This window comes from Crotalus tigris, unplaced genomic scaffold (assembly GCF_016545835.1).
Source record: "Crotalus tigris isolate CLP2741 ecotype Arizona unplaced genomic scaffold, ASM1654583v1 scf7180000018124.1459596, whole genome shotgun sequence".
In the NCBI taxonomy this organism is placed as follows: Eukaryota; Metazoa; Chordata; class Lepidosauria; order Squamata; family Viperidae; genus Crotalus; species Crotalus tigris.
The window spans coordinates 1,247,547-1,269,273 of NW_024096836.1; the positions used below are offsets into that span (position 1 = coordinate 1,247,547).

General features: G+C 43.6%; 1 protein-coding gene across 2 annotated transcripts in view; it reads right to left on the reverse strand.

The window, feature by feature from the left end:
• The window catches only part of DHX8 (DEAH-box helicase 8), a 50,659-nt gene that overhangs the window by 27,881 nt on the left and 1,051 nt on the right, over positions 1 to 21,727 (reverse strand). Inside the window, exons 1-11 of one of the 2 annotated variants that reach the window (XM_039348186.1) lie at positions 19,955 to 20,089; positions 15,586 to 15,671; positions 15,117 to 15,189; positions 14,280 to 14,362; positions 12,663 to 12,772; positions 10,920 to 11,213; positions 8,789 to 8,933; positions 7,472 to 7,672; positions 2,204 to 2,291; positions 1,708 to 1,805; positions 1,110 to 1,257 (exon numbers count right to left, since the gene is read on the reverse strand). In XM_039348186.1, coding sequence (XP_039204120.1) covers positions 1,110 to 1,257; positions 1,708 to 1,805; positions 2,204 to 2,291; positions 7,472 to 7,672; positions 8,789 to 8,933; positions 10,920 to 11,213; positions 12,663 to 12,772; positions 14,280 to 14,362; positions 15,117 to 15,189; positions 15,586 to 15,671; positions 19,955 to 20,066 — 1,438 coding nt within the window. In that variant the 5' untranslated portion in view covers positions 20,067 to 20,089. Of the gene's footprint in view, positions 1 to 1,109; positions 1,258 to 1,707; positions 1,806 to 2,203; positions 2,292 to 7,471; positions 7,673 to 8,788; positions 8,934 to 10,919; positions 11,214 to 12,662; positions 12,773 to 14,279; positions 14,363 to 15,116; positions 15,190 to 15,585; positions 15,672 to 19,954; positions 20,090 to 21,727 lie in introns of those variants that run through there. The other variant, XM_039348187.1, reaches the window with a different exon arrangement.

Sequence of the window (21,727 nt, forward strand, 5' to 3'; positions counted from 1 at the left end):
CTAGAACAGTGGTTCTCAACCTGTGGGTCGGGACCCCATTTGGGGTCGAACGACCATTTCACGGGGGTCGCCAAACAAGGCTGTCCGCCATTTTTTCCCCTTTTCTTTGGCCACGCCTCTGGCACCCGGTGATGTATAAGTGGTTGGGGGTCACCACAACATGGGGAACTGTATTATGGGGTCGCGGCATTAGAAAGGTTGAGAATCACTGCTCTAGAAAGAGTACAGAGAAGAGCAACAAAGATGATTAGGGGACTGGAGGCTAAAACATAAGGAACGGTTGCTAGAATTGGGTATGTCTAGTTTAACAAAGAGAAGGACAAGGGGGGATATGACAGCAGTATTCCAATATCTCAGGGGCTGCCATAAAGAAGAGGGAATTAAGCTATTTTCCAAAGCACCTGAAGGTAGGACAAGAAGCAATGGGTGGAAACTAATCAAGGAGAGAAGCAACCTAGAACTAAGGAGAAACTTCCTGACAGTGAGAACAATTAATCAGTGGAACAGCCTGGCTCCAGAAGCAGTAAATGCTCCAACACTGGAAGTTTTTAAAAAGAGACTGGATAGCCATTTGTCCGAAATGGTGTAGGGTTTCCTGCCTGAGCAGGGGGTTGGACTAGATGACCTCCAAGGTCCCTTCCAACTTTACTACTATTACTATTACATTCCTGAACTGAGTATGGAACTAGACATAATAATATAAATGGTCCTTTCTAACTATACGATTCCAGAAATCTAATAAAGAAAATAGGAAAAACAATCCTTAATAATAAGGAATGAGAAACTAGTCATGACTCAAAATATTTGTGTGTATATGTGTATAGTCACACACATATTAATTTAAAAAAAACCATAAACCTAATTCAATCTAACAAAATTGATACCACTTTTTAACCTCTTATACTATGTTGCTGTATTATTCTGAGATTCTATTTCATAGTACACTAATAGGGGAAAAACCTGGGCAATTTCCCAAACTAGAAACAGTTTTTTGTCAAGCAAACTGCCTAACATGTTGTGTATTTAGATTTGAAATAAATATGAGTGTTAGTTAGTTTCGAACAATTGCTTGTAGAAGATAAATAATATTGAAAAAGGTTTGGGATTACCATCTGGAAGGGGATCCACCCAGTGTTTGTTGAGCCCCATGGGAATAGAATCCATCTCTGCTTCCCGCTGGGCTTGCTTTAGTTCTCGCCTCTCTTTAGCAAGTGCACTTTGCATCATGGCTGCTTGAGACAGGGAGCCATCAGGATTCTGGAATCAACAAGAAAATGTTGTATTATTTCTTGCTTCAGATTTCCTGAATCTGATCCTGACTGAAAGATGTGATTCTCAACAATCATCCAAAACATAAATGAATTGTATTTATGAATAGAAGAAAGCAGGGAGAACTTGACAGTCATACACAATTTTAACAGTGAAGAGGACAAAGCTTGAATACAAAGTCAGAAAACAGAAGGTGGCTATTAACAAAAATAAAAAAGAGATTCCTGGAACTGATGTGGATTATGAAAAGATGTGCTTTGCACATGTATATGGAAGGGTATGATGAGAAAGAGTATTAATTTGCTTTAAGTGTTCTTTATTGTTCTACTGCACTTTTGATACCAAAAGCATTTTAACTTTTCACAAACCCATCTGAATCCAGTATTCAAATATACTTCCCCATTTCTATGGAAAGAACCAAGAACAGTATTTCTTTACCTTCACAATTTTAATGGGGCTCATGTCCATGCTCTGCTTTGTATGACCTCGCAAAAATGGTGGTTCCTCCTCTACCAACTCAATTTCCAGATCCTCGTCTAGAATAACAAATTAAATTCAGCTTTCTTAATTTAAAGCTTCTTAATTGTGCCAACAAACTCATCCACTCTTTTTTTTAACCAACATACAAAGCTAAATTTCATACAGATGTGGTGCAGCATTATTTCCTATTGTTGAACAGCCCCTCCACAACTTTATTTTAATACATCCCACAATACTGGACTCTGGACTTCTGGGGATACAAAGATTATGAAAGAAACAATCTCTCTTCCATAACATGAAAGTATCTTAAGCAAATATCTGAACTGACAGCAATCTGCTGAAAAGAATCTGATTGAGCATCCCCAAATTCAACGTAGAGCAAAAAAAATAACTAGTATGTGAAATACACTGATGCATCGTATCTAGACCATTACTGGATCCATCATGGTTTTACCTTCCTCATCATCAACCTTTGGCAAGATTCCAGTTTCTTCATCAAAGTCAGGAAACTCCTCCTTGGAAAGCACGTTAGCAGCAATCATCTGGGAACAAGCCAAATGGTTATATGTTTCCTCAAAGACACAGCAAACAGGTACTACTCTTTCTAAGTATAGATTTTGTAAAAATGCTAACCTTCTTTTCATAATGACATAGAATCTCATAGAAGATGGAACTCCTTAATAGAAAATGAAATAAAACCTAGCTGTTCAGATGGATATGCCAAAAGTGTTAAGTTATCTATTAACTGCTATGAACCATAATAACTATAATGTTCTCATGTTCAGAGCAAGGTACCTCCATTTACCAATTTGTGCATGGATCAGTTTGGGATTGTTCTGTGTTATTTGCTTCAATCTGAAAAATGCAGTAAATTATCTTAATACTGTATAGCAGCAGCATACATCCCAGATTCATGTAGGAAGGACTTTTAATATGAAAAACATCACAGCTGAGGAAGCTACTCAGATTTTGTGATCATCTGTTAAATTTCATTTCAAAAGAGTATGCATGTCTCAAATAATGGCCTAACAGTAACACAGTATAATACAAAAGTTCTGTCAGGATACTACTTTATACCATCTTAGAAAAGAGGAGAAGGACTTCTCAAGATAACTTACTACATGTAAGGAATCTTCAACTTATGACCAGTTGCTTAGCAACTGTTTGAAGTTAAAAGAGATGCCCCCAAAACTACTGATAACCCCATTTCAAAGCTATGGCCACTGCCAATCTCCCACCACCATCCTTTCCTGCAAGCCTTGGTTCCTTCAACAAGAGATGGAGAGGAGGCCCACCAGATCCCCGCAAGACGTAGGTTTCTTCTCCATCTCCTGCCACTCATCGCATGCTTACCTTTTGAAGATTTCCAGAGCTGCCAACCTCACATTGGGGAAGGATGGCAGGTCACTCCATCACTCAGCATCCCTGGGCTGCATGACTGTATCCCAGAAGCAGCTGCCATTTCAGTGTATAGCCTCACTCTATTTCCCTAATCCAGTCTGCACAGCACTGACATAGTGGCTACATTGAAATGGCAGCTGCTTCTATGACATGGCTGCATGGCCCAGAAATGCTGAGGGACAGAGTGGCCTACCATCTTCCCCCAACATGGGGTTCAGAGCTCCAGAGATCTTCAAAAGATAAGTGCACAATGGATGACGAGAGGGTGCAGAAGAGGCCCAAATCCTGTGGGGAACTGGTGAAGAAGAAAGTAGTCCCAAGGACTGTGTGACCTTAAACAAGACACAGATTAATTTACATAATAGCAAGCACTTCATCCACTATCTATCATATTATACAGAGCTTTAAAGATTAAAATGAGAATACTGAATTGCATATTATAATGTAAAGTATGATAAATAAAGCTTTAAATAACAAAACTGGCATCCTCATTAACGAGATGTATTCTCTAGGCAGTCTCAAACATAATCTAGTTATCACATTATTTACCAGTTGTGGTTTCTGAACAGTCTTCAATGGTCATCTTTATCACATACTGCAATAATTAAACTGGATGGCTTTAATAGAAAATGGAAAACAATGGCCAAGCTTCATGATCAGCTGACAGTCTAGAGCAGTGGTTCTTAACCTTTTTGAACGAATCGCCCCCTTGAGCCAATGAGGAAGTTGTCATCGCCCCCTCCCCCAATATAACCTCTCAATCACAACGTAGGAAATAATTCTTCAATTTATGCAAACACTTTTTTTGTTTTCTTTAAAATTGTCATCAGGACATATGATACAAATAATTTATTTCCAGTCTTTTTCCCATATCTCAACTGTGTGAAAAATTTTGGTGCCACCCGTCACTTTATTCTCAAACTTTGTGATACATGTATTTCATTATTATCTTATTTATTCAAGACACTTAAATGTAATGACCATTGAAAACAAAACTCAATTGCAAGAAAGTGAAATGCCCGAAAAGAAAAACAGTAACATTTAATGATTGAATTACAAGTGAAATTTAAGATGCAAAAAGAAATATAAAAAGGGCATAAGAACAAACCGCAATGCAGGAACTAAGAATTTCAAGACGAAAACTCTGAAACTAAATTAAGATTCGAGGAAAGTATATATAATCACACACACTGTAAAAAGGATTAAAAAGACACAAAGAAAATATAATATCGAACTGGAGTGCACGCTAAAAAAGTACAATACAAAGAGACACACAAAACAGCATGCGATGTTTCGAAAGAAGCACTCCCCCCTCCATCAGTGCCCATTCTGGCCAATGGCGCGCCACTGTATGGGTAGAGCAGGGGTAAGCAACCCAAAACACTCAAAGAGCCACTTGGACCCATTTCCCACCGAAAACAAAACACTGGGAGCCGCAAAACCCTTTTGACATCTAAAATGAAGATAACACTGCATATATCCTTTTTTACCTTTATTATATATATATCTTCGGTGTTATCTTCATTTTAGATGTCAAAAGGGTCTCTCTCTCTCTCTCTCCCCCCTCCCTCCCTCCTTCTTTCTGCCTTTGGTCTGCCAATCCTCTTCCCCCACTCTGTGTGTGTGTGTGTGAGAGAGAGGGGGGGGGAGAGAGAGGCACTTGCACTTCCTCTCTCTTTCCTCTCTCTTTCTCTCTCTTCTTCTTTCCCCTCTCCCTCTCTTTCTCTCTTTCCTCTCCCTCCCTCCCCCCTTCTTTCTTCAGGTGAGGAGAGAGGGGGGAGAGAGGCACTTGCGCTTCCTCTCTCTCTTTCTCTCTCTTTCTCTTTCCCCTCTCCCTCTCTCTTTCTCTCTTTCCTCTCCCTCCCTCCCCCCTTCTTTCTCCAGGTGAGGAGAGAGAGAGAGGGGGAGAGAAAGGCACTTGCGCTTCCTCTCTCTTTTTCTCTCTCTTTCTCTTTCCCCTCTCCTTCTCTCTTTCTCTCTTTCCTCTCCCTCCCTTCCCCCTTCTTTCTCCAGGTGAGGGGAGGGGGAGAAAGAGGTACTTGCACTTCCTCTCTCTCTCTCTTTCCTCTCTTTCTCTTTCCCCTCTCCTTCTCTCTTTCTCTCTTTCCTCTCCCTCCCTCCCCCCTTCTTTCTCCAGGTGAGGAGAGAGGGGGGAGAGAGGCACTTGTGCTTCCTCTCTCTTTTTCTCTTTCCCCTCTCCCTCTCTCTCTTTCCTCTCCCTCCCTCCCCCCTTCTTTCTCCAGGTGAGGAGAGAGAGAGGGGGGGAGAGAGAGAGGCACTTGCAATTCCTCTCTCTCTTTCCTCTCTTTTTCTCTTTCCCCTCTCCCTCTCTCTTTCTCTCTTTCCTCTCCCTCCCTCCCCCCTTCTTTCTCCAGGTGAGGAGAGAGGGGGGGAGAGAGGCACTTGCACTTCCCCTCTCTCTCTTTCTCTTTTTCTCTTTCCCCTCTTCCTCTCTTTCCTCTCCCTCCCTCCCCTTTCTCCAGGTGAGGAGGGGGGGTGAGAGAGGCACTTGCACTTCCTCTCTCTTTCTCTCTCTTTTCCCCCTCCCTCTCTCCTTTCTCTCCCTCCCTCCCTCCCCCTTCTTTCTCCAGGTGAGGAGGGGGGGAGAGAGGCACTTGCACTTCCTCTCTCTTTCTCTCTTTTCCCCTCTCCCTCTCTCTTTCCTCTCCCTCCCTCCCCCTTCTTTCTCCAGATGAGGAGAGGGGGGGAGAGAGAGGCATTTGCATTTCCTCTCTCTTTTTCCTCTCTTTCTCTCTCTCTATTTCTCTTTTCCCTCTCCCTCTCTCTTTCTCTCTTTCCTCTCCTTCCCTCCCCCTTCTTTCTCCAGATGGAGAGAGAGAGAGAGAGAGAGAGAGAGAGAGAGAGAGAGAAATGAAAGGCAGAGGGCACCGAAGGGGCGGGGGGGGGGGATGAGGCAGCAGAAGACCCCGTCGCCACTGGAGGTACCCAGCTCCACTGCCTGCCGGGCCTGCAGGAACGCCCCGGCTCACGGTCACATTGGCAGGCCATCCCACATGCTGCTGGCGTCCCTGAGCTCAAGTCGGGGCCACGGGGCATCTGCGGAATGCCCTGCCCGTCGACTGCATCGCCAAGCCTCCCCTCGCACCGCCAGCGTCCCCGGGCTTAACTTACAGGGCATCTGCAGAACACCCCCATCAGCTGCTGGAGGAGCTGGGGCCGCTCCGCAATGCACGACGCTCCCGGCCATCCACGACCCACCAGCGTCGCCCAGGGAGCAATGCCCCCACCGACCTCCACCCCAGCCAGGACTGCCGCCCGGGGGGCAACAGGAGGAAGAAGGGGAGGAGAAGGAGGGCAAGGAAGCCGGCGCCAGACCCCAGGAGGAGGTGCTCCCGCGGGTCTGGTTGGAAAATGCCTCCCCCTCCCTTTCTCTCCCCCCATCTTCTACTCACCTCTCAAAGCAGCCAGGACTCCGGCGCGCCTTCCTGGCCAGCTGGGCCAACAGTCCCATGGCTGGAGATTGCAGGGGCAGCTCTCCCTCAGGGCCGCGGCTTGCAGGAAGGCTGGCTCGCTAGGCTGTGGCTCTGATGGGCTGCTCCCAGCGGGGATCCCAGGGATCCCCTGCGCGGTTCCCCGGCCACGTGCACCTGGGGCAGGGCCAGCCAGGGAAATGGACTTCCTGGCTGCGCTTGTCCCAGGAGGTGGAGCACCCGGGCACAGGGCCAACCAGGAGCCCTGTGAGGGGGCAAATCCGCATGAGAGAGAGAGAGAGAGAGAGAGAGAGAGAGAGAGAAGCACAAGTGCCTCTCTCTATCTCTTTCTCCAAATGGCGGAGGAGGCTTGGAGCGGCAGTTGCAGGCTCAAAAATGTCCCCCAAACTTCTTGCTCCATCGCCCCCATATCGCCCCCTTTTTGTTCCTTCGCCCCCACGTCGCCCCTTTTCATTCCATCACCTCCCTGAAAAATGAAATCACCCCCTGGGGGGCGATATCATCCAGGTTAAGAACCACTGGTCTAGAGCAGAATTGCAGGATACTGACTTGGCCATTGGTTCATATCGGAATACCTAATATACAGTTTGTTGAGAAAATAGCTGAAAGCCTGCTTTGGTATCAACAAAAAGAAATACAAATACCTATTTAAAAGAAAAACTGTTAAAATCCTGGGCTTTTTGTTAGGTATCAGGTCAGAATTGGGTGATGAATTCCACAGGCTGCTTAGCAATTGCAAAACGTTCTGTATTTACAGCAGCCAAAAACAAAGCAAAATAAAAAAAGCAAATGAGAATTTATTCATAGTCAATTCTCCCATTAAGCTATAAAATAACATCAAAGCATATTCTATTATGAAAAATTATTACCTGCTTAATTTCCCATTTTTCTGGATCTGAAATACGAGTGAGACGTTTTCGTTCTAGTGTGTCATCTTCTACTTCAGGAGCACTGACTAAGGATAAGTGAGTGGGTCTGTCTGGATTTCTCATGGCTGTCTCTTCAGACTCTCCAATGAGGTTGCGACGTCTATTTGGGTTCAAATCTTCTCCTGTCTCTTGGTCTACATCCTAATTCAGACACGGGAGACAGTTCCATAGTATAATAAGAATTTACCTTTGTATAAGGGCACTGAGAGTTTAGTTTTGTAATTAATCTGCAACAAAGCATATTCCCAGATAAGCAATTTACAACATGTCTAATAGTGATCACAACTGTTTTTATCTTGGAAAGCATCAGAGGAAAGCATCATATAACAGAAAACAGCAGGGGCTTCTGTGTTTGTAGCTATGTAATTAGTTGATAATCTTTGATCTTGAACTCACATAGTGCTTTAGAATAGCCCCAGTTACACTTTTTCATTTTTTCTTTCAAACATTCAAGAAAAGTTGATTATTAATAGAATAGTATTAATAATATAGCAAGAGAGGGGAGATAAGGAGCTTGACAATCAATCTTTTTAAATAATATCTGGAATATCCGATGGATATGAGGGTGTTTTGTGCTGAAACTTAAAATCATAAGAAACATACTTAAAATTCTTTAACCAACTCACTTGTTAATAAGAAATAGTCCAACTTTTTATATCAGAATTCCTAATATTCCTAATAATATCAATAGTGATATTGTTTTTTATAACTCAGATTCAAAGCTATCTACAACATATTCTGAAACTAATAGTCCTTCTAGAGTTTTAGACATGACTAATGCATCCTGACCAAGCAGTGAAATCAGGAACATGTTAAATAAATATACTGCCAATACCAACTTTAAACAATCCAAATTTCTCTTACAATAACTCAAATGTTTTTTTAAAAAATAGCTTGACAAATAAGCTGAACTAAAGTATTAATGCCAATACTCAGCCATTATTTCCAAAAAAGATCAAGTTGTGATTAATGCAGCATATAAATCTGTCATGTAAGTAGCAGTTTCTGTTCTAACATCTCACAAATAGAAGGAAATACAACAGAGTTATGGCAAAAATAAGTTTCTGTTTGTTTCTGATGTCAAAATGTCATAGCAGTCAAACAATATTTTCTAATTGTACTTATGGTGGTCTGTATTTTACTCAATTACTTGCATTCCACTGAGAAACGGAACTTAAAACAAATGCCCAATAGTAGAGCTAGAAGTCAGGAGAGTAAGTCAACTTATTTAATAGACAATAGAGAGATTTGACTTACTTTCATGCTAAGGCTAGTTTTTGAGCCAGTGAAAGAGAGTACTTTGACCTTGACCCGCTGGCCTTTGCTCACTACATCAGCCACATTAGCAACTCTTCCTTCCCTACGTAATTCCGAGATGTGGACCAGTCCTTCCCAGCGTTTCCTAAGGGAATAAGGCACAGGAAGAGGAGCAAGAATAACTCAGTGCTGTATGCTATACCAAAAGCACAAACTATTTTAGAAACATTAGTTCTTCCTGCACAAAGTCATGAAGCTTAATAATAGTAATACCTGTGTTTTCCCCAAAATAAGACCACGTCTTATATTTATTTTTGGTCCAAAAACCCATTAGGCTTATTTTTGGAGAATATCTTATTTTTCTGGAAGGGGTAAGCACTTGGGGACTGAAAGTGTCTGGCAGCAGTCGCAGCCCACTAGCCCCTTAGCTGGCGCATTCGGGCTGTGAATGCCACGTGGTACAGGTGAGTGGGAGCACTGCTACCACTGGGATGGGCCGGCTCTGTCGGATGCACCACCTGCACACTCTGTCCCACTGTCTGGTTGCTCGCAGCCACAACGGCTTACAGGGCTTCCCAGGGCAGATGCTTGGGAGGCAGCGGCAGTGCTGGCGGAATACACCGTTCAGACAAGGAGAGAGGCAAGAACACTCGAAGGATCAGGCAGCAATGCCTCCCCTGCCCTCTGCAATTTCGGCAGCTGTCTGGCAGGCAAAGGGAGGTGGCTGCGGCTGGCCATTGCTGCAAGGTGAGGCAGGTGGCAGGTGTGCGTGGTGCTGTCCCAGGCACCCTTGTAGCCAGGCAACTCCTGCTTGGTGACCTGCCCCCGCACGTTCAATGACCTGGTTGCCTGCCAGCATCTTCCCTTTCACCCACTCCCAAGCCAGACTGCCATGCCACGGATGATGGATGGGGGAAGCTCAGTCCCCTTACCTGTTCCGCTTCTGCCGTTTCGGAGCTAGGGGGGAGTGATGGCAAAAGTCTTTGGAGGCTGGTGGTAGGTTCTCTGTATTGTCCCTGGGCTAGTGGTTTTGGCCCCCTGGCCCCTTTCCCAGTTCTGCCCACACAGCCACAAGAAAATTGGCGGCTGGAGTCATGACAGCGAGATCTTTGGAACGCCCCTGCCGCCAGCCCTGGTACTGGTGTTCAGAGCCGTTGATACCATACAATATAGATGGTGAAAGGGAAGCAGGCAGTATGAGGCGGTGCTGCAGAACCCAAATGGCAGATGGTGGAGGAGGCAGCGGCTGCTGCTAGGCAGGTAATCTGCACGGTGGGGTGAAGCAGGGGTTGCAAGGACCCTCCAGTGGTGAACGCAGCTGTTGCACAGTGGTGGCAGAGGCCTTTCATTGTCACTCCCCCTGGCTCCGAAACAGCAAAAGGGGACAGGGTAAAAGGACAGAGCCTCTCCTGCCCATCTTCTGTAGCAAGGCAGTCCGGCTTGGGAGGAGAGTGAAAGTGAAGAGGTGGGCGGGCGGGCGGGCAGCCAGCCAGGTCATTGAATGGACAGGGGGAGGTAGCCGAGAGGGGAGAGGCCAGGATGTGGGGGACATGTGGGGCAACTCCACACACACAGCGCCACCTGCCTTGCCTCTTGGTGATGGCAGCAATGCCTCCTGCCTCCTGCCCTGTTGCGGCAGCGAGCAACCAGATGTGGAACGGAGTGGGTGGACTCTTAATTAGGGGTTACTTTGGGTATAGGGTTTATATTATGTGCATGCTAAAAAATCATTTTCTGGGTGGGTCTTATTTTGGGGGAAACACGTAATAATACTATTAGCTGAAATATTTGATTTATATCCTAATCTTAAAAAATCTTTCTTAAAAATTCCTTGGTATTTACAAGAAGTAATTCACTCCTACATAGCTTTCCTGACTATTGGTTAATGATTTCAGTTAAAATATAAGGCAATTTTATAAAAACTAGCAAAGAAGCCTTAAAAATAACATAAAACCTTTCTTCAGGGGTTAACATATACAATATACATCAAATCAAAAAATTTGAATTGTTTATAGCAATGGTTATTACACTAAAAAGGCATTGCCCAACTTACAATACTTTTTAAATTGTATCAATACTTTTTAAATTGTATCAACTCTCAGCAGGATAGGGAAACAATGACATCATATACCTAAGTCCTTCAAGCTGAACAAAACACCCAAACTGCATAATGCTGGTAACTTTGCCATTGTAGATATCACCAATGGAAGGCTCTTCGGGTGGAGGACGATCCACATGCTTATCCCTCCATCTTTCACTGCTTTTCTCTCCAGCTCTCTCTCTTTCTTTGCGGTCCCAGCTAGGACTTCTGGAACGGTATCTGGATTTACCCTTATGTCGTTCCCTTGTCCGGGAGCGAGAGAACGATTTTCGTTTCCGCTTTCGATCTCTACTACGACTGCGACTCCTATGCTTTTTCCTGGCTCTAGCAACAAAAGATACTGAAATTATGCTCATTTCTACTTAGATGCCAGTCACCACAATATAACTTAGAGATGTTTGTATGGATCCCAAGAGTCACTACTGTTTGGATGATTTATCTGTGATGCTCAATGGAGACTCCTTTATTCTTCTACAGTATTTTTTTGCTCTTTTATGTTTTTTTGTTGCATCAGATATATTTATAACAATTGCAACTTTATAATACTTTGGATACAAAGGGAAAGCAAACAAAACACTGTTTCTTCTTTCAGATATTAGATAGCACGAGATTAGATAACTAGCATTTATCACTCAGCTGGTTTTGTGCTTAACATTGGACTAGAAGTCAGTCTCCTGGTTTCTAGCCTCTTAACCACCACACCAAACTGGCTCTTGATATAAAGCTACTAAGACAGGGGTAGGCAACTTGGACCCATTTCCCACCAAAAACAAAACTCTGGGAACCGCAAAACCCTTTTGATATCTAAAATGAAGATAATACTGCATATATCCTGCTTTACCTTTATTATAGGTGTGTGTGTGTGTGTGTGTGTGTGTGTGTGTGTGTGTGTGTGTATCATAAAGGTAAAAAAAAGGATATATGCAGTGTTATCATTTTAGATGTCAAAAGAGTCTCTTTCTCTCCCTCCCTCCTTCCCTCTCTCTCTTTCTGCCCTTGGTCTGCCAGTCCTCTTCCCCCACTCTTTCTCTCTCTCTCTCTCTCTCTCTCTCTCTCTCTCTCTCTCTCTCTCTCCCTCCCTCCCTCCCTCTCTCTCTTTCTCTCCTCCCCTCTCTCTGATCTTCTGCTCACCTGGCAAGCTGGCTTCAAGCTGTTCTCCAACAAGCTCAGGGGTAGGCAACCTTGGCTCTTTTATGACTCATGGACTTCAACTCCCAGAATTCCTGAGCCAGCATAGCTGGGCTAGCTAGCTCTCTCCTGCCCTTCCTGCAGAGACGCAATCAAGGCAGGAGCCCCGCCCAGTAAGTTTGTCGGCTCATGGAACAGGATGAGGCCACTCTTTTTTTTACACACACAAACACACACACACACACACAGAGAGAGAGAGAGAGAGAGAGAGAGAGAGAGAGAGAGAGAGAGAGAGAGAGAGAGAGAGAGAGAGAAGGGAAGTGCAAGTGCCTCTCTCTGTCTCTGTCTCTCTCTGCAAATGGCAGAGGAGGCTGGGAGCCGCAGGGGAAGGCTCAAACAGCTGCATGCGGCTTGGGAGCCACAGGTTGCAGACCTGTGTACTAAGAGAAGAATACCGATAGCTGTTAAAAATACAGAAATAAAAACCTGAGTATTGTATTACATCTTTACTACAAACTGCACCTTTATTTCGACTAATCTATTTGCAATTTTTTTGAAAAGATGCTTCATCTAATATAAAAATATAATCTATGATTTTTAAGATGAACAATTTTTTCTCAGAGAAATAAGACCAAAGGAACTTACTGATCTTCATTATTCCGGTGTTTTTCCTGCCTGCCTGCAGACGGCATTAAAGCTTCTAGCTCTTGGAGAGCATCGGCAGCCACTTTCACATCATCTTCATCCAACATTGTCTGTTCAAGAAGAAAAAGTCCTTGGGCAGTAAGATATCCCCTCAGCAATTCTCTCAAGGCTATATGAGGGCAGTTGCCATGTGGCCTATGTACACCCTACTTGGCAAACAAATATCATAACTTTTTGTTTTTGGTCACAACAATGTGGCATTTTTGTAAAACAGATTTCATTTTCAGAAATGCAGTGATTCATCAACTAAGTAACATCACTGTGAATAAACACAATCTGGTACAAATAATACTTAGAAAATGGAGTAGATATTAGTCAAATCAAATTGCAATTCACTTTTTAAAGATAACAACACCCTACAATAAATCAGCCTACAGCTTTCAATTATCTTAAATATAAATGTTTGTATGCTATTTAGTTGACACGTCTTGGAATCCTCACAAGTATTCTGATAAAGGGCCAGGTAATCACCTATTTCTGATTGTTTCTGTCCATTCCAGAGGATCCAACAGGATGGGCATACTTTGGGTCTCCTCTATAAAAGTATGCCACTGAGCAGGATCCGGGAAGTGTGGCTCAATTGTCACAATATCTGTCCTCTAGAAAATCAAACCACCCAGGATTTGGATAGCCCCAACCCTGCTAGCCTTTTGTAAGGCTTTGAAAATCATGCAGATGATTAAAAAAGGCCTTGAAAATTACCCGAACTTATTGGGAGTCAGGTAGCATATAAATACATTAATAAAAATATGATTTCAACTACATTTTAGCCTCAGTGATTTTGTGCTTTATATATTTGTTGATTACTTTGTTTTGTGTTTTGAATCCTATGCCAACAGCCTAGAGTCAAATGTGCAAGTTGGATAACCACATAAGTCCATTAAGTAAATAAATAAAATTAACAAAATAATTTCCAAGCAACCCTTTGAATAGATATTAACAATCAACAAGACATATATTCAAACCAAACCAGCATCACCGCAAAGAGAGAGAGAGAGAGAGAGATTAAATAGCAGATCTCTATCAATTTAGGACAGCAGACATTTTTCTATTGCTATGGGGGAGTGCATTTTTTATTCATCCTGAAAACTTCCTTCACTGGCTATATGTAACTTTTTTCCTCCAATGCTCTTTTAACTAACAGTATGTGTGGTGTCTTGCACAGAATTTTTGCTATGTTGCTCCCAATTGTTTTCTCATTGTTACACTGGTAGTTGTGGCAGGATCTTGTATTTATGGCCCTCACAGTATCCTTGCAGTTATGTGATTGCAATTTGCGATATTCCCTACCAATTTCTCACAAGCAAAATTAATGGGGAAGCACACAGAAAGTCAGAAGGGAGGTGATTACTTAACCATCTGCACAGTCCTTGCTTAATGATAGACTGCTGTAACTGCCACTGCTACGGTAAGTAGCACAGTCGTGTGATTTTTCAACTTATGACATGTCACTTAATGACAGAGTTCCTGGTTTCAATTACTATCAGTAAGCATGTATTCTCAACTTTTTTTACTCTCAATGTATTTGCCAGCAAAAAAGGAAACTCACATACTTACCCTCACCATGGGATTATCTGGCCGACACAAGGCTGGAAACAACTCCTTCAGCTTGTCTTTTTCTGTTTTTGGTTTAATAATATCTAATGTGATAGCAAAACAAAACACCACATAAATTTAAAAATATTTTTCTTATGTCACAAGAAACGTTTCTACTTTTAAAAACTCTTTGAAAAATATTCTTTATTTTTCTTTCTTGTTAGTCATATTGGAAAGTTTGGATAATGTGAACAGGATAGGAAAAGTGATATTTAGGAGATTGTATCACAAAAATATTCACAGAATTTGACACAGCTTCAGAGAGTCTTGTAATCTAGTCACTCTCTCTTGGGAATAAGCAATAAACCTGCTCTCAAAAATCTCCACTGTTCTATCAAAATGTGGCAATATTTTTTTGCTCACAATTTCACAAAATGGAAAATTATATTTTCATTTATATATCTGCTTATGTTGTATCATATGCCTCTGGAAAGGTAAGTGCTTATTTTTTGAAGACATCTTTCACTTGAAAAGTCTACCTTCATTTTAACAAGGTCAAATGCTTGGGATAGCAAGGAACCATTCATTGAATGTCTGCAAGTAATGGCAGCAATCTAGGGACTTTTGCAAGACTAAATAACATGAGAATAACAATCCTTACAATAGATATTCCATAATCTGTTTTGGCCTCTAAATATACAGGACAGGTTTGTCTGCCACATTTATTTTAAAACTTTATAATTTCAATGACTAAAAACCAATTTTTAATTTTTATTGCAACTTTCTTTTCTCAGGTAACAAATTAATCCACGTCCATAAAGATTTCTTACAATTGATGAATGGCAAAAAAATATTAACCTTTGCTAGTGGAAGCTTTTGCAGGAGGCCGCATTGTCTGTATAAGACGGAGCAGATTGCTGATAAGGGAATCCTGAAATATAAAGAAAAAGAAAACAAAATTTCTAGAAGTTGCAAAACATTTTAGTAAAATGTCCATAGCAATAAAGCCAACATCTCTCCCTACAGCATACTGTACTATATTTTTTCTGGCTTGATGACACATTTGATCTTTGAATGGCTTGATACAGATCCACTTAAGAAAGTAAGGGGCAGACAAAATGTTTATTTTGATTACTGTTAATATGAATATTTTTTTATTATATATTGAATTATTTTCTTTTCATGGTCTATTTGAAGTTACAATTTGGTAATATGTTTGGATCTTGTACTCAAGTATTTGGGAGAGTCAAGGGTGTCCCTTGAGCCTCAGATTATATATTCCTGATATGCCACATGATAGCTTCTAAAGATTTTAACAATTCCTTACTGTGAACTCAGCACCATTCTTCACCAGAGCTGTTTTGAAGGTATCAAAGTTTGTATTTCTCTCTGCAAGATTTATCACAAATTCGGCTGTGAACAGAAAAATTAAGAGAAATTCATGCTGAAATTATTTAGACATTCAATTCTACTTTATTCATTTCATTTTATGGCTACCTACTGTGAGTAACCGCAGCCAATAATCAATTGAAAAACAACGAAATAATTTAAAAAAAATAAACATCACCTTTAGCATGAATCATAATCCACACTTTTCCGTTAAAATGTAGCCCAGATATTTAACACCTTAGAAAAAGCTGGCAAGATTGGGAGCATGCTATTCCATAGGATGGGCACCATAATAGAGAAGGCACACTTTCTGAATACCATTACATAATGCTGTTTGATAGAAGGGATTTATAAAGGGGACAGGAAGAAATAACTAGAGACAGTGACATAAATAACCTGGTTCTATACTATGAACAACTTAATAAATGATAACCAGAATCTTGAATAGCATAGCACAGTGGTGGCGAACCTATGGCACACGTGCCAGAGGCGGCACTCAGAGCCCTCTCTGTGGGCACGCGCGCTGCCGCTGCCAGCAGCTTGTGCAGGTCCATTAGGCTGCTGCTGTCTGGAGAAGCAGCCCCCCCCAGCATAAAGGAGGCAAAGCGGCCAGCTAGCAAGCGTCCACACCCAGCAAGCCAAAGGCCACTCTGAGCAAGGAAAGCTGGATCCCCATCAGCGCCATGGCCCCCTAGTCCCAGCTAGGATTGCATGCCTCCCCACATCTATGCTGGACATCCTGCCCACCACCCCACCCACCAGAGACCCCCTGGATCTCCCCGAACCCTGCCCGGCCCCCACAGGCGTGCCCCCCATTAGCAACATCGAGGTGGCCACGCCCACCCAGTCTGCCGTGACAACCACAGCCATGCCCACCCAGTGGGCCACACCTACCCAGTGGGCCATTCCCCCATGCCCCCCCGAGGGCACCACAATGCTGACGCAGCCTTGGCACTTTGCGATAAATAAGTGGGTTTTGGGTTGTGGTTTGGGCACTCGGTCTCTAAAAGGTTCGCCATCACTGGCATAGCATGATTAACGATACTGCAAGTTGCCAAAAAACCCCCAAAAAACCATTTAGTATGAGAATGTATTTATCATCAGATTAGGTGAAACTTGGCTCAATACCAGTAACCTTGAGAGGGATTTTGGAGTCCCAAATATGAGCCAGTTGTGTGTGGCAGCAGCCAAAACAGCCAATGCAATCCTAGGTTGTATTAATAGGATAGAATCAAGATCATGTTAAGTATTAGTACTGCTTTATAAAGTCTTAGTAAGACCATACTTAGAATACTACGTCCAGTTTTGGTCACATTATAAAAAAGATGAGACTCTGGAAAGAGTGCCGAAAAATACAACAAAGATGATTGGGGACTGGAGGCTAAAATATATGAAGAACAGTTACAGTAATTAGGTATATCTAGTTTAGGGAAAAGAAGGACTAGGGCAGTGATTGCGAACCTTTTAAAGACCGAGTGCCCAAACTGCAACCCAAACCCCATTTATTTATCATCGGGTGCCAGATAGGCGTGGCCCACTGGGTGGGCGTGGCCAGGTCAACATCACTTGCATCAGGGGGGCTTGTACGGGCCTGGGCAAGACTGGGGCGGATCTGAGGGTCTCCAGCAGAGGGAGGGTGGGACTAGGGTGAGCGCCAGGACATGGTCCACTGGAGAAGCCTCACTGAGCCTCAGGCCATGCAGGGGGCCCCTGGACAGTGGCAGGGATTGCCTGGGGCCCTGGGCAACAGAGGTCAAGCACCCAGCCCGGGACCAGGACCCCACAGCCCTGCCTATCCTAGCCGCACTACTCCGAGGGGGTGCCCAGCTGCGTTTACCTCCTCCTCAAGGCTACTGCTTCTGTGCTCACTCTCCTTGGCCAGGTTGCTCATGGTGGGTGCAGGAAGGCAAAGTGCGTGGGTCAGAGGGAGGCCCACTCCCTCTCCATGCGAGGAGACCTGACTTTGTAACCAAAGCATCCTCAGCAATAGGAGATGGCAAAAGGGCAACTGGGCTGCTGGTGGCCAAGTGTTAAGGCAGAACTTCCCTCAAATCCTCCCTCTCTTATTCCAATCTCCTTCCTTCCTTCCTTCCTCCCTCCCTCCCCTCTTTCTCTCCCTCCCTCCTTTTCATTCCCATCTCCTTCCTTCTTCCCTTCTCTTTCTTCCTGTTTCCCTCCCCTCCTTCCCTCCCTCCCGCTCTCTGTGCTCAGGAAGGGACGAGGGGAGGGGGAGAGGTTGACAGCACTTCTCTCAAAGAGAAGACAAGCAGGGGACGTATACCATTCCAGACAATGGACTATCCAATTCCTACTTAAAAGCCTCCAGTGATGGAGCATCCACAACTTCGGAAGGCAAGCCTTTTCACTGGTTATTTGTTTTCACAAGTCCTTAGTTCTAGGCTGGTTTTCTTCTTGATTAGTTTCCATCTATTATTTGCCTTCTGATGCTTTGAAAAATAGGTTGACCCCTTCTTTTCTGTGGCAGCCATCAAATATTGGAATACTGCTATCATGTCACCACCCCTAGTCCTTTTCACTAAGCTAGACAACCCAATTCCCACAAACATTTGTCATATATGTTTTAGGCTCCAACCCCCTAATCATTTATGTTTACCATCCATTTAGACCGGATGATCCCCCTGGTTTGGTTTATAGAACAGTGGCCATGAGCAGAGCCTTCTCAGAGGCAGAACCCCCATTATAGAACTTTCTCCCAAGGAAAATATGAACAGTGCAACCCTCACCCGTTTAGAGGCAACTCCAAACACTGTTCAGCCAGGCATATGTAGAACACCACCACATTTTATGGTCAAACAGTAGTAAGTAAATTACTACTACTATTTTTCTTTCTTAAAATACACACTTTTAATATTGTTTTAAGCAGTGCTGGTGATGCTTTACAATAGCTTTGAGAGTTTTTTTGTAAACCATCCTGGATTTCTCAGAAATATTTTGAATTAGATGTTGATTTAATAAATCAGAAGAAACAAATGTTTAAATACATCTAAATCCCACAGACCTACTGTCTCCTACTGCATACTGCAGAAAAAATAAGGTATTGCATTTCTAGCCAGCATAGCCACAGGATGATGGGAACTATGGTCCATGACACCCAAAAGATATAAGTTTGGTAAGGCTGGATTAAATTATAAAAAAGCAGATGAGAGGAAGTAGAAGCAAGAAACACTTTCCACATCTCTGACAAAATAATTGGGGGGAGAGTTGACTCGGCCTTTTAATTTCAACTCATGCCAATTCCTCTTATCTTTCTATTCAATCCAATGAGTTTTATTATTGGCTGGATTTTAGGGAGGGGAAGTGGCAAGAATAGACCGCAAAGCCTATCTGTGAGTTTGCTTTTGCTTGCCTGCACACTACCTCCCCGACGCAGCACGTGTGTGTGTGTGTGTGTGTGTGTGTGTGTGTGTATGTGAGACAGAGAGAGATCCCCTTTTTGTAAGTTTGCTTACTCTGCAACGCTTTCCTTTCCCCACACTTTTGCTTCCCTGCTGGCTCAATCTCTCTTTCTCTCTCTCTCTCTCACACATAAAAACTCTTCCTGCTTTCTTTCCCTTCTCGCCCTTTTCCTCCAGCTGCACCTGAACAGAGTGGGAAGAGGTTAAAAAAAAGAGAAGGGAGGAAGAAAGGGGGAAGCTCCCCTTTTTTGTAACACCTTGGCTTCCTCCTCCTCCTCTTCCCCTCCTGGCGCTCTCTGTCTCTCTCTCCATACACACACACACAAACACACACCCTTCATGCTTTCTCCTCCTTCTCACCCTTTCTCTCCAGCTGCCACACATTGCTGGCCGCCAACAGTTCCACTCTGCGGCTCTGCATGACTGCTGTATTCTCATCTCCCATCACACAGCTGCGACGTGCAAGGCAGCAAACGGCCAGTTTCAGCATGGCACGGCTGTTTGCCTCTGGCCAGTTTCGGCGTGGCACAGCTGTTTGCCTCTATGACGTGGCACAACTGTTTGCCTCCAGCTGAAACTGGCCATTTGCCACCTCACATATTGTGCCCAATGCAGCCATGGAACAAGTGGGGTATGTTTCCTCCCCACCTGCCACATGGATCGCTGTGCAGCTGTCACCATTTCCCCCCCACCGTATAGATTGCCCTGCCGCCATTGCCGTTTCCCCCCACCTGCAATACAAATCGCCCTGCTGCTGCTGTTTCCCCCCACCCGCCACATGATCACCATGCCGCCTCCCCCATCCCCCACATGGATCGCCCTGCTGCCACTGCCGTTCCCCACCCCCCGCACTGATCGCCCTGCTGCCACTTGGGGAGCGCTGAAACTCACTTGCAAGTCCAGAGCGCTGGAGTTTCCCGGTGTAGCTGTGCCAAGGCATGCCACTAGGCTTCCCAGTGGCCAGCAGAAGGGAGATCGTGGCAAGAGCAATCTTTTTCCCCATTCCCTCCCTGGCCCTTGAGCTCGTCTCGACATCTCTCATCTCTTTCTCTGTGCCGCTTCTGGCTTCTCACCTCTCCCGCCCAGTTCTTGCAGCTGCTCCCTAGCTCCCAGTGCAAAGAAAGAAAAAGCCCTGGCACACGTGGAGAGGGGGAGGAGAGCAGCCCAGCCCTGTCTCCCTCTGGGGCGATGGTGTGTGTGGCACGTGTGCCATAAGTTTGCCATCATGGGACTAGGGTGATATGATTGTAGTGTTCCAATATTTGAGGGGCTGCTGCAAGGAAGAGGGGAGTCAACGTATTCTCCAATGCACCTGAAGGTAAGACAAGAAGCAATGGTTGGAAACTAATTAAGAAGAGTTCCAATTTAGCAGTAAGGAGAAATTTCCTAACAGTGAGATCAGTCAACCAGGGGAAAAGCTATGGGTGTTCCATCACAGGTTTTTAAGAAGAGACTAGACAGTCAATTGTCTGAAATGGTATAGGTTCTCCTGCTTGAGCAGGGGGCTGGACTTCCAAGGTCCCTTCCAGCTCTATTCTACTGTACTCTACTCTATTCTCTATTCTATTTCTGCTTGAGTAGGGGATTGGACCAGAAGACCTCCAAGGTACAATCAATATCTCACTATGCCCAGGTCTTCACCCTGATGAAAGGGAATTAAATAATCAGTTTCTTCCAGGGTTCTCTGAAGCCACTGCCTGACCACTTTTCCTACAACCTTCACAAAGAATGGAAAGGCAAGAATTCTCCAACAGTATTTGGTCCACTTACAGTTTCTGAAGCAGGATGAACTATCCCCTCAATTGTTGATGGCACTACTCACTCTCTCAAGAACAAATTACCATTACATGGATATAAAATATAAGTGGCCACCCTTATAGATTTGGGGATCTTGTTCACTTCCTTGGGATCAAAAACTTAGTAGAATAAATATTTTGATTAGTCAAGCGTGATTGGACACAAAAGGAATTTGTCTCTTTTGCATAAGCTCTCAGTAGACATACAAAGTGATAAATCATAAATCATAAGATATAATCATAAATCATAAGATAAAACAACAAAGTGATGTCATAAGATACCAATAGAAGAAAGATGAGAAGGATAATAGCAATACAGTCCTGCTATATGGGTAAATATCCTTAGATAAGGCAGTGCTATGGGAATTAGGTGTTTCGCATGGGAAAAAAGCTGTCTTTGTGCCCAGTTGTTTTGGCAAGCAATGTCCTATAATGGCATTTTTAGGGGAGAAATGTAAACTGTTTATTTTCAGGATGTGAGAAGTCTATAGATATTTCCTTAGCCCTCTTTCTGGCTTGTGCTGTATACAGGTCATCAGTGGAGGGCAAGCTGGTTGCGATTGTTTTTTCTGCAGTCCTAACTAACGACTGAAGTTTGTGCCTATCCTGCTTAGTTGCTGTGCCAAACCAATTATAGTAGTACAAATGACAGACTCAGTAATTCCTCTGTAGGACTGAACCAACAAGTGCTTGGGCAGCCTGAGCTTTCTGAGTTGATGCAGGAATAACAATCTTTGTTGTGCCTTTTTAATTATTCTAATGTAAGGTATCAATCTTAAGTCCTTATTATAGAAGATTATAGAACCCAGAAACTTGAAAGTCTCTACTGTTGATACTGTATTGTCTAATATTGTAAGAGGTGGTAGAA